General features: G+C 35.3%; 1 protein-coding gene and 1 long non-coding RNA gene across 5 annotated transcripts; one reads left to right on the top strand and one right to left on the bottom strand.

Annotated features, from left to right (window-relative positions):
- Positions 1–2231: 2231 nt before the first annotated feature.
- LOC136225889 (uncharacterized) lies at positions 2232–6515 on the bottom strand. 4 transcript variants are annotated; one of them, XR_010687358.1, is made up of 5 exons: positions 6314–6515; positions 6172–6231; positions 2687–3064; positions 2488–2566; positions 2232–2395 (listed from the first exon to the last, which is right to left on the bottom strand). It is a non-coding gene; the product is annotated as an uncharacterized lncRNA (long non-coding RNA). The 4 variants fall into 4 exon arrangements; XR_010687360.1 differs by having other exon boundaries at positions 2488–2747; positions 2955–3064; XR_010687359.1 differs by having other exon boundaries at positions 2955–3064.
- A 5590-nt stretch (positions 6516–12105) lies between these two features.
- Positions 12106–13452, top strand: LOC136227039 (uncharacterized). Its single transcript, XM_066015768.1, has 3 exons — positions 12106–12742; positions 12840–13010; positions 13219–13452. Exons 1-3 carry the CDS (start codon positions 12242–12244, stop codon positions 13450–13452), a joined length of 906 nt encoding a protein of 301 aa, XP_065871840.1. The 5' UTR covers positions 12106–12241.
- Positions 13453–14759: the final 1307 nt, after the last annotated feature.

Genomic DNA, 14759 nt, shown 5'->3' with positions numbered 1-14759 from the left:
GTTAGAGGCCTAGAAAGATGCGCAGGTGGCGGATCCCAGTAAGAGCTCTGAGAAACACCCTTTAGTGGGAGCTGCGGATCCCCCCGTTAAGAAGAGGAGAATAGCCCCTGCTGGGCGGATGGAGATTCACCTGTTGCCATTCGAGGAGTGGTTCTGTATGCCCATAGGACAGGACATTCATTAGCTGATCCGCCCACTTTTTGTTATGCTCCCCCAGTCTCTTTTTAATACCTTTAACGATCGTTCGATTTGTAACTTCAGTCATTCCGTTGGATTGGGGGTAGTAAACAGAGGCGAACCTGTTCTGAATGCCTTGACTTTCGCAAAATGCTCTGAACTCTCCATAATCAGTAAAAAAAGGAAAAAATATAAAAGAAAAAAAAAAGAATATTTGGTTTAAAAATCCTAAATAGATTCTTTCACTACAAAAAAAACGTGGATTACCGGCGGACATTACCGGTGGATTCAATCGCGTTGCTGATTACCGGTGGAATAGCAGCGGAATTGATTACGCTGCAGATTACCGGCGGATCAGGGACGATATTGAAAAATGGTTGGTGAATATTAAGCTCAGCAGCGGATTCGTTGGTAAGGATATCCGCCGATAAAATTACCGGCCAATAATTTTACATACCGGCGGAATTCCGTCAGTATGAATAAAAAATAAAAAATAAAAAAATAATTATTTATTATTTATTATTATTATTATTTTAGAATAATCTATTCCTTTTTGGATTAGCGGGAATAGAAAATCATTCTCCCCCCTTTTTTTTCACGTGCTTTTTATTTCCCTTTTCATTTCCCTCCCAAACGACTGTACGTTTTCAACTAGTTGAGTCCTTTCCTCTTTCTCACCTCTCTCTCTCTCAAGCCTCTCCTCTTTCATGGAGAACACACAAGGTGCCAGACTTTTTCTCACTTAAGAACTAGCAAACCCTTTCTATTTGTTTCTCCATTTTTCATTCAACGGCTAATCCCTCACCCGTTTATATTGACCCATTGTTTTTTGGACACAGCAGCTGCGGCCTAGATTTCTCTACCATCAAGCTTTGGATTCTTCTTTGATTTAGGTGAGTGAACTTCTTAATCTTGACTGATTTTTCTTTGATTTGCTTTGATTTTGAATGGGTTTAAAGATTTTCCCCTTAATCTGAGATTTAGGGTTTATAGATTCACATAAAAGGTTGCTCAGCCCTCATGGTTCACTCCTAAAAGGCTGCTCCTTTTGTTTTAATCTTTCATTTTGTTTTTGGGTTTGTGTTTCAGTGTTGTTATTAGGTTGGGGGGGTGGGTTTCAAGGTTTTTGATAAAAAAAATGGAATCGTTCGTAACTCGCAGCGTAGAAGAAATAGAGTAATTAATTACGTAGAGTAATAAGATATGAGTTAATCTTGCTTTTCTTGAGCTTACTGAAGTAAGTTAATCTCACAACAGACAGCAAGAGAAGTCCCCTATTCGTTACCTAATTAATTCTCGGAAAGAAAGGTAATGGAAAGGAAGAAATGTAGTTTTTACTGGAAACCGGAACCCATAGCGTATGAACCTATTGGTAACGCTACTGACCCCATATCTCTTCCACCAGCCCTATAGCCTATTAAATCATAGGGTATTGCGTAGAGTAATAACACTACACCATAAAACCCCTAATGCAACCAAGTGAAATTGTTGGCTTAGACCCCTTTTTGAGTTGCAGTAGGTCAAAAATTGGCCTAACGCAACAAAATTCCAATTGTTGCGGATGCTCCTGTAGCATTATTTGCTAATGCAACAATTTGCAAAGAATAGCAACAATTAACAATTCTTGGATATTTTTTAATTATTTGCAACAAATTTTTGATTAAAGCAACAAATTTACAAAATAATGCAACATGTTATTATTGTTGCATTAAATCAAATGCAACTAATTTATTTAATTTTTGCAACAATTTTAATAGTTTTTGCAACACGAATATTGCTTCGAATGCAACAAATGTTATGAATTTGCAACAATTTTAGTTCGATGTTGCAACATAATTGATTGAAATTGCAACAATTTTAATTGACTACTGCAACATATTTATTAGCTTTTGCAACAATTTTAACTGGAATCTGCAACATATTTGGTACCTTTTTGCAACATTTATAATTGAATAATGCAACAATTGTAATCGGCAGCTTTTTTGTTGCATTTCTTTTGAATAATTTAAACCTGTAATAAATGCAAATTTTGACTAATTTCGAAAAGTATAATCTGAAATATAATAAATATACTTCTAAACAATGATCCAAAATATACATACACAATCTTTTACAAAATAAGATAGAGTATCATAATATATGTACAATACATAGTTTTCAAAGTCTAAGAAACGACAATCTTTCATTGATATCACTCGTTATCTTCTCCATCATCATCCTGTACAAGAATTGACATTTAACTCATATCAATTGCAAATTCTCATTATGAAATTATATTACAATAATGTACAAGTGATATTATATATTTACCTCAATACTTGGCTCATTCGATACGTTATTTGAAGGAGAGACAGAATCAGCTAAAAAACTAACATTACCCCATTTTACCCTTTAACATGCAAAAAAATAACTAGAATTAGAAGATGCAATTAAAACTGATTTAAGAAAGTTAGAGAAAAATGTTCTGGACAGCTGAACCAAAAAGGACTGGACAGGGTTCAATTCTTACTTGACATCTGTAGTAAGTTAATTGAATTCCTCGAGTCTTAACTCCCTTTTTTGCTATCAAACTTTAATAGGCAAGCTCGTCAATCCAATCAAATAAAAGAAAACAATATTTTCTTTCATTTTTTATGGTGATATAGATAATGCAAGAAGCGAAAATGCAAGCGGAAATGCAATTATTACCCAACTTTTTTATTTTGATATTTTAAATCCAAATTCTACAAACACAGAGTTAGTAAAAAAATTTGAGATTAATTACACGGATAACAAACCTGTAACGGTGGCAGTTAAACCGGTAGCATCAACCCATTGTGTCACTCGTTCTGCAGTCTTCAAATGCTGATATTATAATGGGCTGAAGGTCAATGTCGTTATAAATCCCCTAGGAAGAAAGAAGGAATCCTATAAATAATTACATCCTACCTGACTAAAAAAATGAAAATAAATTTCTCAATTGCTTGATACAAAATGCAATTATATTCATCAAATTTGTTAGCCTAATAATGAATAAAGGGTCAAATAGGCCCCTTAAATTGGCATGGATAATCAATTTGGCCCAAATTCATTACCATATGGAATTGGGATACGTTTGAGGAGGTAGTATTCTACTACAGACATGGAAGCAGAAAATGTCATTGCAAATGTAGCGATTGCACTTGACACCTATATATAGTAAATTACATAAACTTAATTAATCTAAAATTAATAATTAAGAAAAATAAGATACGTGAGGAGGGATTCCCGTCTCAAGGAAAAGAGGATCTAAGATGAAACCACCACCAAGACCAAGCAAACCTCCAACAATACCAGCAATTAAACCACATAAACAGTAAACTATCAATTTAGGCACACTCAAATTACTTCATGCCTCTCCTTTTGATGATATCTTTCTTTTTCCCTTATAAATTCTAAATGTTTCATATATAGCTAACCCACTTGTTACTGGCACCTGAATTAATCACTCCAAATTTTACTCATTTTTTTTGTAGATTAGACCGAGATCAAATTAGCCTAGAAAGTACAATTTATTTTTGGTACCTGAAATTTATCATGCTTATACTTTGATACCGGAAATTTATTTTTACACTTAAAAACTACTATTACTTTAAATATTACAATGCACTTTTATATTTTTAATTTTATCCTCGACGTCACTTTCCCTCTTGTCCCCTCTCTCTAAAATTTGGGCTGAATGGATACCCAAAGATTGAATTGGACCAAATTGACTCCCCCTGCCAACTTAAGGAGCCAATTTGACCCTTTATTCGCCTAATAATATAGTCACGTGAACGTATCGAGGGCAAGCAAGCTATCGTGATCTATTCAGACAATAAAAATAGAAAACCTGTAGACGTTATAAAAGTTATGGAATCAACAAAATAAATCAACTAACTCTCTTTTGATTTGATGATTCTTGTACTATTTACCAAACAAAAAGTTATGGCACATCTGCCATAAGTGGCGGTGGTGGTGGTGGACATATATATGCCAATTATGCCATAATATCATTAGTCAGTCTTAATATTGGCTACATTTACAACTCATATAAATTAAGGGACCCTCCTTTATGCTCTGATTTTATCAATTATATATTTCCATGCAGCCAATGGCTACTCTATCGTACACTTTACCACTCATAAATGTTTATGGAGAATTTGACAATAATAAAACTTTAAATAAGCAGCATCTCATCACACTATTATACTGCATGCAGATGTTTTACATTTAAAGATACAGAAGGAGTGGCGGAGATGTATTTCCCATTCCGTCTCAATACTTGCAGGGATGAACTTGGAGAATTCTCATTAAAAGATTTAGAGATTTATTCAACCAATTATTCACTTCTCTCTATATTTATTTTATGTATTAAGTTCCATTTCAAACAAAAATATTGTCAACAGTATTTAAAAACAACCAGAAAGCAATAGAACAAAGATAAAGAAATGAAAACATTAACAAAGTATACCAAAAAATGCACGGAAATGAAAACTCGCTGCTGGCGAGCAGTGCATAATCAACTAATTAGTGATTAATTCTAGTCTTCCTCATTCTTGAATGAATATAAACAGATGAGAGATAAGAGGAGGGCTGAGAAAACAGAAGCTCAGCTGCTTGACACATTTGACTATCCCTGGAACAAAGGCAGTAATGGTGATAGACGCCCTAAAGATATCATACAAAAACTTGGTGAAATTGCTTCAAGAAGCTCCTTTAAATTTACAACAATCTTCAAAAAGCTTCTGTTTCTACGTCTTGGTCAAGTGGGTATCAAAATTGAAGCAGGCAAGCCACTATTGCCAGAAGAATGTACAGTGGAAAAAGTTTCCTCCATGGAATTTCAAATTTAGCAGGTGGCAGCCTAGATTACTAGTTTCGGAGAAATCTGGCATTGAAGAGAATTCCTCCAACATATGTGGAATCCTCACAAGTGAAGGTATGGTTTAATTTAGGGATAAGGTACCAAAATAGGTCTAAGGTTTTTGGGGAAGTATCAATTTACGCCCAACGTTCAAAATAGCACCAATATAAGCTTAAGGTTTACAACATAATATTAATTTAGGCTTAACGTTTACAATATAGCATCAATTTAGGCCTCACGTACAAAGTAGCACCAATATAGGCTTAACGTTTATAAAATAATACGAATTTAAGTTTAACGTTTTACAAAATATATACAATTTAAACTAAACTTCACAATTTTAAACTAAACAATATGTAATATATGCAAACTAAAAGTAATTTAAAATTGTGAAGTTTAGTTTAAATTGTATATATTTTGTAAAACGTTAAGCTTAAATTCGTATTATTTTATAAACGTTAAGCCTATATTGGTGCTACTTTGTACGTGAGGCCTAAATTGATGCTATATTGTAAACGTTAAGCCTAAATTGATATTATGTTGTAAACGTTAAGCCTATATTGGAGCTATTTTGAACGTTGGGCCTAAATTAGTACTTTCCCAAAAACCTTAGACCTATTTTGGTACCTTATCCCTTTAATTTGTTACTTGTAGTTGGTTTAAACAAGTGTTTCAAAGTTATCCCAGACCAGTACCCAGACCAAGTCGCCACAATAAAATTCCATTATCAGTCAGGCAGGTAAGATATGCCTTCAGTATAACATGATTAACCTTTTTAGTAAAAATCGGGTAATAGAATACATCTATGGCTCCTAAACTTAGCACAACTAACATTATACTTGCTGCGTTAAATGGAAAGCACTGCTATGATCATTCCATCTAAAAACAAAGTAACCCTCCTCTTGAAACTATTATCCTAAGATTACTACTGACATTCTCGTTTGCAATTTTATTTGGATATAAACTGATGGGTCAATTCAATACTCAAAATTAAAGCTTGACATTTTGATGGCATTTAAAAACAAAAAGGTACACATGAACTGAAACATCATGCACTTTTTATACCTCACTGACCCAATATAAATCCTGGAAAAACAAAGACATTAATCTTCAAGATAACAAGTCCTTACCGAGAAGCCGACACCAACACGAAAAGAAGCACCACAGCAGATTGATAGATCGGAGCAGATCTGCAGCCACCAAAGAAGGGAGAAGGTTCAGATTCATACCCAAAAAACTCAGAAATAAATCAAAGGAAGAAGAGAAATTTACCGAAAAAGAACCAAACGGACGGAGAAAGTGAGAAGCAGCAACTGCTAACATCAAATCGCCTTCTTTAATCCGTGGGATCTAATATCTATCCCCTTTCTTAAGGAGAGCTGTCGTGCTTAGGGAAAGAACAAGAGAGATGTAGAGAAGAGGGAGGAAGCCATGGAAGGTGTCGTGTTTTCTGAACGAAAGGAAGAATGGAGGAGGAGTTGAACCGCTGGGAAATGGGTAAAGAGTAACCCTTGTTTATTATTCCCAACTTACCCCTACAAATTACAGATTACCCCCTCCTGTTTTATCAATCCTTAAATTTGACCCCAACTTTCTTTTAATCTCTTCAATCATGTTCTTCCATATATCAATTTAGACCCAATTGTTTAAATATGATTCGATTAAACCCCTATGCATTACAATTACCTACTTTAGATCATTGAAACTTCAATTTAACCTTCAAAACATTTTTTTATTATCTATGCTTTGTGAAATGGAGTCTTTTTTTTATTAATTTTGATAAATAAATTCAAATTAATTTGTGCAAAGCACCATAAAAAGGTAAGAAGAAACATTTCATATAAAAATTTGAAAATTTCTTTTACAAGTTTATATATTAATAAAAAAAATTAATATTTAATATTGTATAACTGTTCCAAAAATTTAATATTATATAATTGTTCTCAAAAATTAATATTTTTATATATATATTAATAAAATAATAAATTATTTTAATTGCAACATTATATATTTGTTAGTTTTTCTTTATTTTTGCTGCATTAGATCACTTAAATGTAAATGCAACAATTACAATTTTGTTGCTTTCTCGGTTTTACATTATTTTTTGTAACAATTTAAATAAATTGTTGGATTAACTTGCTTAAAAGCAACATGTCAAGCAACAATTAATATTTTTGTTGCATATTTTTTTATCATTTTGCTAATTTGAAGATTATTGCAACAAAAATGCAACATTATTGAAATACAACAAAATAAACTAATTTAATGCATCAATTTTCAAGCAACAAATTCAAATTTGGTTGCATTAGGGGGTTTTATGGTATAGTGTAAGAGATATATGAGGACTTACTTCACACTTAGTTCAGTTGCTTACTGAACATGAACTCAATCTACTGAACTAGAAAGTACCTATTCGTTACTAACTGATCAATTCGGTAAGTCTAGTCAATACAGCCTAAACCAATTTCCTTTTGGGTGCTCTTATAAATATGGAAGATAATGTTTTAGAGAGTGATAAAGGTTTTGTTTTTGTTACTGTTGTTGATCAGATGTGATCATTCTTAAAACATCAATTTTGCATGATACATTTATTTTCCCTGTTTCAGTAAATGAGGTAGTATTGGAAGGAGAGGAGACAGAAACAAAGAAAGTCAACAGGAGTACTACCAAAGCTTACAACAATACCGTGAAGGAAGGAGACTGATTTTGTGAAGAAACCTGAAAACAAGGTTGTTACTAACAGGTTAGAATTAATATAAGCAGTATAAAAAAACAACTATTGCTCTGTTATTTTGCATTTATATAATAATGTTTGGAGTCTTCACAGTTTTACTGAACACTTGTAATGTGCAAAAACTTTGAAAATGCCACTTGCAAGTTAGATTGTATTTATATTATCTATGTCTATAATTTTACATTCTAAATTATATGCAGTAGATAGATGAATTAATTATCATTTGTTTACTTCCTATTATAAAATGAATTGTTGGAACATAATTCGGGTTGCTGTGTTCAATTGTTCTTCTCTTTCCGTTGTGCTAGTGAATTGTGGTATACTACTCATTACTGTTTTATTAGCTTATACTCTTGGAAAGGCATTTGGTTCTTGAACTTTTTGATTTCACTTTATTAGACTCTCACATTATTGTTTTGTTGTATAAGCCTTTATCATTGTTAGAGAAGTCCTCCATATGGCTTAAAATAAAAGTTCAAAAGCAGAAATTGACTTGATATAATATAATTTGCTTCCAATCATCCTTCAATGACAGTCACCTTGACATATTATTTCTACTTCATACAATAAGACTTCCAACACCATTGTGACAGATTGCTGGACCTTTGTCGGATGTTTAAGGAAAATAAACTTTTTTAATGTCTTATTTTCATTTTCTTATTTGTAACATGAAGAATATCTGAACTTCTTTGACCATATACACCATGTATTTTATCTAAAGCCCCAACTCATGTCTTTTGCATGGAGAATTTACACTGTGAATTGGTAAACTTAAATGTAGGAAGTGAGGAATTCAACTAATGACTTGATAAACTATTTATTTTTTCCTATTTTGCTTTCTTTCCTTTTTACATTTAGGATTAATTATCTTTTTTTTTCCTTTTTGCTTTCATTCCTTTTTACATTGAGAATATTATCTTTTTTCCTATTTTGCTTTCTTTCCCGTAAGCCTATATAAAGGCATGTTTTTCTGTTTTTTGAGGAGACTTTGGATGAATACAATTTGAGAGAGTTTTCTCTTTTCTTTTCCAATTGTCACCATTCTTTTGAATCAACGACCCTTGAAGGTTAGCTAGCGACATTCGTGTGTCGAATTAATGATAGCTAACGTTTATCTATAGAGAGTTTTTGATACGGATTGAAAGCGATAAATGGAGGTTTTAGTCGTAAACCAACAAAGATGTTCTTCTCAAGCTTAACTTGAAGGAGTGAATCCCGATAACAAGGTATAACCTTAATTCTCAAAGAGAAATGATATTTGATTGATTAAAAAGTTGTTCCATTCTTACAAAATGAGGGTATAAATACATCCCCTAATGACCGACGCTACCCTTATTAGGGTTACAAAAAGGCATAAGACAAAGGGCAAAATGGATAGTCTGCTCAGACAAGGAGTACGATGGCGCAGGTACGGAATGTCAGACTGTCTGTTGGTCGACTTCCTGAGGAAGTAATCTTGGCGATCCGCCCATGCTCATATGTGGATACGCCTTCTGGCGTACTCCTAGATCCACCTTGCTCGCATGTCTTGGGGATCCGCCCTTCCAGGTGCATCCTTTGTGAGCTTGATTCTTGAAGACCCGCTAGAGTCCGCGCGATCAGTGTGACCAGTTCGGATGTCCGCATCATTCTCTCCTTCTTTAAAAGAGTCCGGCACTGATTCATTTTTGTTGAGCTCTAAAGGACCATCCGATTTCCATGGGCTAAGGTCACGGATGTTGAACGCTGGTGAGACTTTGCCAAGCCAGTTTGGCAATGCTATATGATAGGCATTGGTGTTGATCTTTTTGGTGATTTTATACGGCCCATACCTCCTAGGCCGAAGTTTGCTGCTTGCGGTGTTGGCGAGCCTCTCCTTGCCCAAATATACCATGACCTCATCTCCAACTTCAAATTGTAGGTCCCTGCGGTGCTCATCCGCCTTAGCCTTTAACTTCTGATTTCTATCCTCAAGAGTCTCCCTTACCTCTTGGTCCATCTGCATATAGTCCTGGGCCAGCTAGTTGGCAGCCACATTTCCCTTTGGAAGGTATGCTATATCAAGGGCATGGTTTGGGGTCTTTGTGTATACTACCTCAAATGGTGATCTCCCGGTTCCCGAATGTACAGAGCCGTTGTAGGCGAACTCAGCTTGGGCTAGAACCACATCCCACATCCGGGGCTTATCCTTGCACTTGCTACGCAGTAAGTTTCCCAGAGTTCTATTGACCGCTTCTGTCTGTCCGTCTGTCTGAGGGTGGGCAGTGGTACTAAACTTCAGAGAAGTATCAAAAAGAGCCCACAAGGTCCGCCAGAAGTGACTCAGAAACTTCGTGTCACGATCTGAGACAATACTCTTTGGTACGCCATGTAGTTTGACGACCTCCTTGAAGAACAGTTTAGCAGTTGCCGATGCATCATTGGTTTTTCGGCATGGTATGAAGTGTGCCATTTTTGAGAATCGGTCAACAACCACAAAGATGGAATCCATGCCCCTCTGAGTTCTGGGTAACCCTAGGACAAAATCCATGGACAGATCCTCCCATATAGTTTCTGGTACAGGTAGTGGTAGTTGCAAACCAGCATTAGTGGGGTGTCCCTTGGCGGTCTGGCAGATATAGCATCGTTCTACTAGGTACGCCACATCTCTCCTCATCTTGGGCCAGAAATAACGGGAACTTACTGCTTCATAGGTCTTGTTTCGCCCAAAATGTCCCCCAGGGATCCGCCATGCAGATCGCGGATAACTTTTTTGCGGATGGAAGTGCAAGGTAAACAAAGTTGGTTACCCCTCATTAGATACTCATCCGTGATGTGATACGCTCCATCTCCATGCTGGGTTTTACATTTCTCCCAAATGCTACCGAAGTCGGGATCCGCCAGGTACTCTCCTCTGATATGTTCGAAGCAGTCGGTCTTTCAGATTGACGGTTTTTATTAGTGCAACCCTCCGACTCAAGGCGTCCGCCACTATGTTTTGTTTTCCCGCCTTATGGATAAGCTTATAGGGGAACTTATCTATGAAGGCGGACCATCGGGCATGCATGGAGCTTCGAAGTTGCTTCTGACTTCCTAGATACTTGAGGGCCTGATGGTCAGTGTAGAGAATGAATTCTTTCCCCACTAAGTAATGCTCCCATACTTTCAATGCCCTCACTATGGCATAAAATTCTTGATCATACGTTGCCCACTTTTGCCGTGCGTCACATAGCTTCTCACTGAAGTACGCAATGGGCCTTTTCTCTTGCATCAAAACACCACCAATCCCAATTCCACTGGCATCACACTCAACTTCAAACAGTTTATCAAAATCAAGATACGCCAGCACTGGCGCTGTACTCAGTTTTTCCTTGATCAAGGCGAAGCTCTCTTCTTGGGCGTCCGCCCACTCGAACCCCTTTCCTTTCTTCAAACATTCTGTCAATGGGGCCACTATGGAACTGAAGTTCTTAATGAATCTTCGATAAAATGTTGCTAGCCCATGAAAACTCCTGATGTCCCCCACATTCCTCGGAGTCGGCCATTCTCGGATGGCTCTCACCTTCTCTCCATCCACTTGGACACCGTCGCCACTAACCACGAATCAAAGGAAAACCAAACTTTCCATGACAAAGTCACACTTCTTGGTGTTGGCGAATAGCTAGTGTTTCCTTAACAGATCAAATACTGTCTGCAAGTGCTTCTCATGATCCGCCAAGGTCTGGCTATGAATCAAAATATCATCAAAATACACAACTACGAACTTCCCAATCACCGGGCGAAGCACCTGATTCATTAGCCTCATAAAAGTACTAGGGGCATTGGTCATCCCAAATGGCATCACTAACCACTCATACAATCCATCCCTAGTCTTAAAGCAGTCTTCCATTCATCCCTAGCTCGAATACGTATCTGGTGATAACCGCTCCTGAGATCAATCTTGGAGAAGACTTTAGATCCGCCAAGCTGGTCCAGCATATCATCCAACCTTGGAATGGGAAACTTGTACTTGATGGTGATCTTGTTGATGGCCCTACTATCAACACACATCCGCCAAGACCCATCCTTCTTCGGCGTAAGTAAAGCTGGAACGGCGCAAGGACTCATACTCTCCCTAACGTATCATATCTCGATGAGTTCCTCCACTTTCTGTCTCATGATGTCGTTCTCCTTCGGACTCATTCGATAGTGTGGGAGGCTTGGTAAGCTAGCCCCAGGCACAAGATCGATATGATGTTGGATGTCCCTCAAATGTGGTAACCCACTGGGTAGCTCTTCCGGGAACAGATCTTGATACTCGCCAAGTAGGCGGGTCACTTCACTCGGCATTTCCCTTTCGTCCCTTTGGGCGGATTCGTGATTCGCCTTAACCATTACCGCGTATACCATTTGGCTTTCTTCACATTCGCTGACAATCGTTAGAATTGATTGCCAGTCTTTCTCAATTTGATAAGCTGATTATTGTTTCGAAATCTTTGAAAAGATTTCCCTGCCATCATAATGCTGCTATGGGATTTGTTTATAGTGACCGTTTTATTTCAGCTTTTGAAATTTCATGTCCAAACCTCGAGGAATTATCTTTGAATCTTAATGTTGTGCCGATATGTTATTCAAAGCTGGTTACTCAAGCGATTAAAAATGTTGTATCTTGTAGTTTGTTACTCGAATCATTTGATCTTAACTGTGATGGGATTCCAGGGCTGGTTATTGCTTCGGAATCTTTGAAAAGATTGGCTTTAGGACACTTAACTGATGTGGAAATTTCATGTCCAAATCTTGAAAAACTGATTATTCTTAATGATTTGGGACGAGATGGAACTGTTAAATTACTGAATCTGTCATCTTTACTTTGTGCTACTATTGATTTTTACGGTCCCGAGTTTTATGGTCTGGGGGAGTGGGAGGAGGATGATATTTCAGATCAAGAAAGTCAAAAAAGTTGGATTCAAGACATTCTTCAACAGCTTCAACATATCAAAGAGCTAACACTTGGGAGATGCTTTATCAAGGTAACTTATAAAGAATAAAAAAACATTTCATCCTGACTTTAATAGAAATATGTCTAATATTTTTTAGTGAATTTTCTTTTCTATGTTATGTTTGCAGGTTCTCTCAAAATTTGTTTCCATGGGAGATCTGTTTTTACCGGTGTTAGACATCAAATGCTTGATTTTGTATTATTCTAATACCACCAACCCTAAATTTGGAATTGCATGTGTACTTCGTAATTCACATGTGCTTGAGAAATTAGTTATTAATGTGCCGCACTATGATCAGGTAATTTTTTAAACCTTTTAATTCTAGTTGTCAAATTTAATTCAAGAATTATTGTGAATTAAATGGTTGATATTTCATGAGTTTTCTCAGTTTTATGTTTATAAAGCAAAAGGAACACAATAGAAAATGTTTTAACATTTTAATTTCACTAGTTTTCCATAAAATAAGTACCTTATCCTAACAATATTTTTTTTTGTTTTATCTCTAGAAATATTATAATTTCCTCAAGCAGACTGATTTTGGAAAAAACTATTGGAATTCCAATGAGATGGACTTTGATTGTTTATCATTGCATCTGAAGACTATTATGATCATTGACTGTCCGGAGGAGGTTGTTTTAACCTTTGTAAAATTTCTCCTCAAGAATGCAAGAGTGTTGGAAAAGATGGTGGTGGAATTCAAAGATCATGTAACAACTTCTAAGATGGCAACATTTGAATGAGGATTCATGAGGTTGCCAAGATGTTCTAAAAATGTGATTATTGAGTTGCTACCCCCTAAGTAGATATTGAAGATCTTAGAGGATTTGTGGTTCATTAGTTACTTGCTTTTATAAACTAAATTGAAGTTGATTTTGTTGACATTTGGTAATGATGTTAATGTTTTAATGACTATTTGGATGATGATTATGTTTTAATGACTATTTGGATTATGATTATGTTTTATGGTTTAATCATTTTAATTAGCATTGTTAAACTCTTGGGCTTTATTTGAATTGAGTTATTAATATTATACTTTTTATTCATGTCATTTTTTGAATTAGTACTTTATGCTGCTTAGGTAGAATGTTTAAATGCTTTGTAGGTGAACATTTTCATTTTTAATTTTGGTACTGAATGGTTAAATCAAATAAACTTTAAATATTATTTTAAAAATATTAAACTCTTAAGAAATCCTTGTATATCAGTCTGTTTATAGTAGGTAAAATATCTGTTATTATATTTTTCAATGTAAAATGCTACTTTCTGTTGTTCTGTTCCCATTACTATATATGGATTTGCTGCTACAAATAAAAACAAATAAAATTCCGTCGCTAATGTCGTTATTCCTGATTTTTTATCCCAAATACCATTTGGGCTTCTTACTAAATTTTTGCTCGTTGACACTCAAATATCTGGCTCTAGTTCTCCACTAACTGTGAGGGGTTGTTTTGAGTATGTCATTGCAATTTCATCTATGAGTCTAAAAGAAAGTAGATTTGAAGTTGAGTATACAGAAAGGAAAGCAAATATGAGCTCAAAGTAGATTAGATTATATATATGTCTAGAGATTGAAAAATTGAGATGAAAAATAAAAGATTCTTAAAAATGACTTTCGGTTTGTAACTTTTAATAATACCATCTGAATTAATTGAATATAAAATTTATCTTGAAAACCAACACATAAAAAGGAGTAATAGAAAAACATACTGAGCAAAATATTTGCAATGCTGGAAGAAAAAGAATGGCAAGAGAAAATACGATATGTTATTAAATCTAGGCTTAATACATCATTTGTCCCTTGAACTAGTACAAAAAGTTTGATTGGTTTCCTCAATTTTCAAAGTGTCTCGATATCCCACTGAACTTGCATAAAATATTCTGTTAGTCTCTTGAACTTGTGTAAAAGGTAATCAATTGATCACTCGATTGCAAAAAAATAACTTAAATACATAAAATATATTCCACATGTCAATCAGAGGTATGCGGTTGTAATATGAGATAATACAAGGTTTGTAGTTGAGCAAGTTATAACTTTAATTATTTTTTA

Source organism: Euphorbia lathyris, chromosome 4, assembly GCF_963576675.1.
Source record: "Euphorbia lathyris chromosome 4, ddEupLath1.1, whole genome shotgun sequence".
Lineage (NCBI taxonomy): Eukaryota > Viridiplantae > Streptophyta > Magnoliopsida > Malpighiales > Euphorbiaceae > Euphorbia > Euphorbia lathyris.
This window is presented reverse-complemented; position numbering and strand designations above follow the sequence as displayed.